Source organism: Anopheles coustani, chromosome 3 (genome assembly GCF_943734705.1).
Source record: "Anopheles coustani chromosome 3, idAnoCousDA_361_x.2, whole genome shotgun sequence".
Taxonomy (NCBI): domain Eukaryota; kingdom Metazoa; phylum Arthropoda; class Insecta; order Diptera; family Culicidae; genus Anopheles; species Anopheles coustani.
Genome location: NC_071288.1, coordinates 20800001 through 20802500, shown reverse-complemented (window position 1 = coordinate 20802500; position 2500 = coordinate 20800001). Strand labels below are relative to the sequence as shown.

At 43.4% G+C, this 2500-nt stretch overlaps 1 protein-coding gene across 7 annotated transcripts in view; it reads right to left on the bottom strand.

Annotated features, from left to right (window-relative positions):
• LOC131258715 (casein kinase I) overlaps positions 1–2500 on the bottom strand; it is a 54988-nt gene that overhangs the window by 7195 nt on the left and 45293 nt on the right. For 2 of the 7 annotated variants that reach the window (XM_058260090.1, XM_058260088.1), the window contains exon 9: positions 319–417. The exons of 2 other annotated variants lie outside the window; for them this stretch is intronic. In XM_058260090.1, the coding sequence (XP_058116073.1) occupies positions 319–417 (99 nt within the window). Of the gene's footprint in view, positions 1–318; positions 421–1375; positions 1442–2500 lie in introns of all 7 variants that reach the window. 3 more of the 7 variants (XM_058260089.1, XM_058260087.1, XM_058260086.1) reach the window with 2 other exon arrangements.

Below are 2500 nucleotides of genomic sequence, written 5' to 3'. Positions count from 1 at the left end.
AAAAATACACTTAGGAGACTAAATAGAGGAAAAACAGCAACTACTAGAAGAAGTCGCATGAGGAGTGTCAGAGGGTTTAGTGTTCAAAAAAACAGACGTAGGCACAGCAACAACCAACAAGAACAACACGGCACAGCAACGAAGAGAAGGGGGGGGAAAGAGGGGGTCATTCTGCTGGAGATTGGGAGGATTTGTTTTACCGAGGGAGGCACAAACCGACCGAACAGATACCGAAGGAATAAGATGTAGGAGGAACTGGTGGGTAAGGGGTGAGGAGCATGGGTCTAGAGTGAGAGCGATGGCAAAAGAAACACATACCTGAACTGAGCCATGTCGGTCGGCGGGCGTGAGGTTTCCCAGCGTTCCGGTCTGCTTGGGCACATCCGGCCAGGCAGCGACACCTCCCTTCGAATTCGTCTGCTGCGTGTTCGTGAATTTCGAAGCGAAGAAGGTTGACCGCCAACGATTCCAATGGCCAACATACACACACACACATTTCCAAGACCGGATTCCGGTGGAGCAATTTCAGTATGCGGGGCACAAAAGAGCAGGGGTGGAGGAAAGAGAATAAAAAGAGAACATTGGTACGAGTGGCTCGTATAAAAGCACGGAATCGAATCTGCAACTACTATGAGAAAGGTACGACATTTTCCGAAATAGAAACGATTTCACGCTCTACGATGGTTCTAAAACATCCTTATGGCTAAGATCTTCCGAGCAGCACTAGTACAATTGAACAGTCTACATACGATGGGGAAATGACAGGGGGGAGGGGTTCAAACGGGTTGCAGGTTCATGATTTGATTTTGCTGCTTCTAATGTTTTCGTGTGCTATTATTGCGATCAATTCGTTTGGGGTTGTTTTCAACGACGGGAAATGATCAAATCAAACGAATTTACTAAAACAAGCCTTTGATCTACTACACCACCTCACTTTCTTTTGCGTGGAAACGAACGAGGAGAACTTGCAGCACACCATTTCAAACATTTGGGGCGGGTAGGGGAGGGTAAACGGTCTCGGTGTACCGGAGGCTTTCCTTCCTGGTGCTTATACTTTCCGTCAACGAGAATGACACCACGCCAAACGGGCAACAAACACTCAGAGGTCATTGATGGAAAAATCAACACAAGGACACCCAGCAGGCCATGACGATACCGAATGATTCGTTTATCTATGACACGAATAAGGAAAATAAAGTCCAAAGACTACTAGCTTGTTTGCGGACGAGCGTTTTATGTGTAATTCTGTATGTGCTCGCTAACAAAATGGAACGACATTTGGGGGATGGTGATGCCAATGTATACGAGCAATATAATGGGACGGAAAAGGGATACCATATAAAACAAAGCCACACTGTCGTTATCCTAATCGAACCTCAATTATTTGGATTGTATCATCGTTTAGCTCCTCGTCGTAGTAGCTGAAGAAATCAACACCTTCCTGCGGACGACCGAACGTCGTGTAAACCCAATATTTAGTTGAAATGAAAAAGAGTGCAATCGTGAAAATGAATCTCGACAATGTAAAGGAAGGATAAGAACCGAGTAATTCTCAGATGAGCGCTGGGTAGAACAGGGAAATTAATTGCTTGCTGCGTCTCACGGGATTGCGTAAGTAACACAGAAAAGTAAAAAAGTATTCATAACAAATGATGGCCTCATTTGTGGCCAGATATCGCTAAAACATGTTTTGTAGTGATTCCAATCCCGTCGCAGGTGGTTGAGCGTGATGCTAAACACGGACCAAGTGGTTGAAAAACGCGCTTCTGCAACGGAGTCCAAAAATAGATGCTGACCTTTCCCGATACGATTCGACAGGGTTGAAAAATAAAAAAAAGTTAATCAGCAGCCGAGAAACATTTTTCTCTTTTTCCATCTGGACGCTTGCCGTTTAGGGTGCATCGAAACGGCAGCATTCTCATCCGACGGAGTTCACTCGACAGTGATTGTAGCGAGATGAGATCATTCGTTGTATTGCGAATAAAATTCCTGATTTTGGAGAACAGAAGAAAATAGCAAACTCGCCAACTAAAAATTGTTTTTAAAAGATGACCGAACACACATGGCACACACACACGCGCATAACCATAACAATTTTACACCTCAATATGCACTAGTTTATCGTGGAACAAGGAGTGCACACGAAACTATGCCCGTGCTTCATGGTCGTGGTCGTGAACTGTGAGTATTACAGTCTTTATGTGTCAGACTACGGTGTTTTTATAAGTATTATTAAAGAAATAAAAGAAATAACACAAAAACAGGTTTATTGGACTATTTTTGAGGAAAGCCTGCATGCGTCAGTATGTTCAATATTCACATAATTTTACTTCAAAGGATATGTTTCCTTCAAATAAATGTTTGTTGTGTGTATTGTCATGAGGCGGCAGCATCTATTAGTTGTGACTGTACATTGAAAATTCTTCGTCTAAATGCATCGTAAATGAAGAAATCCCTACAAACAACTGAAGACTTGACACCAGTTGCTGAAACATGTAAG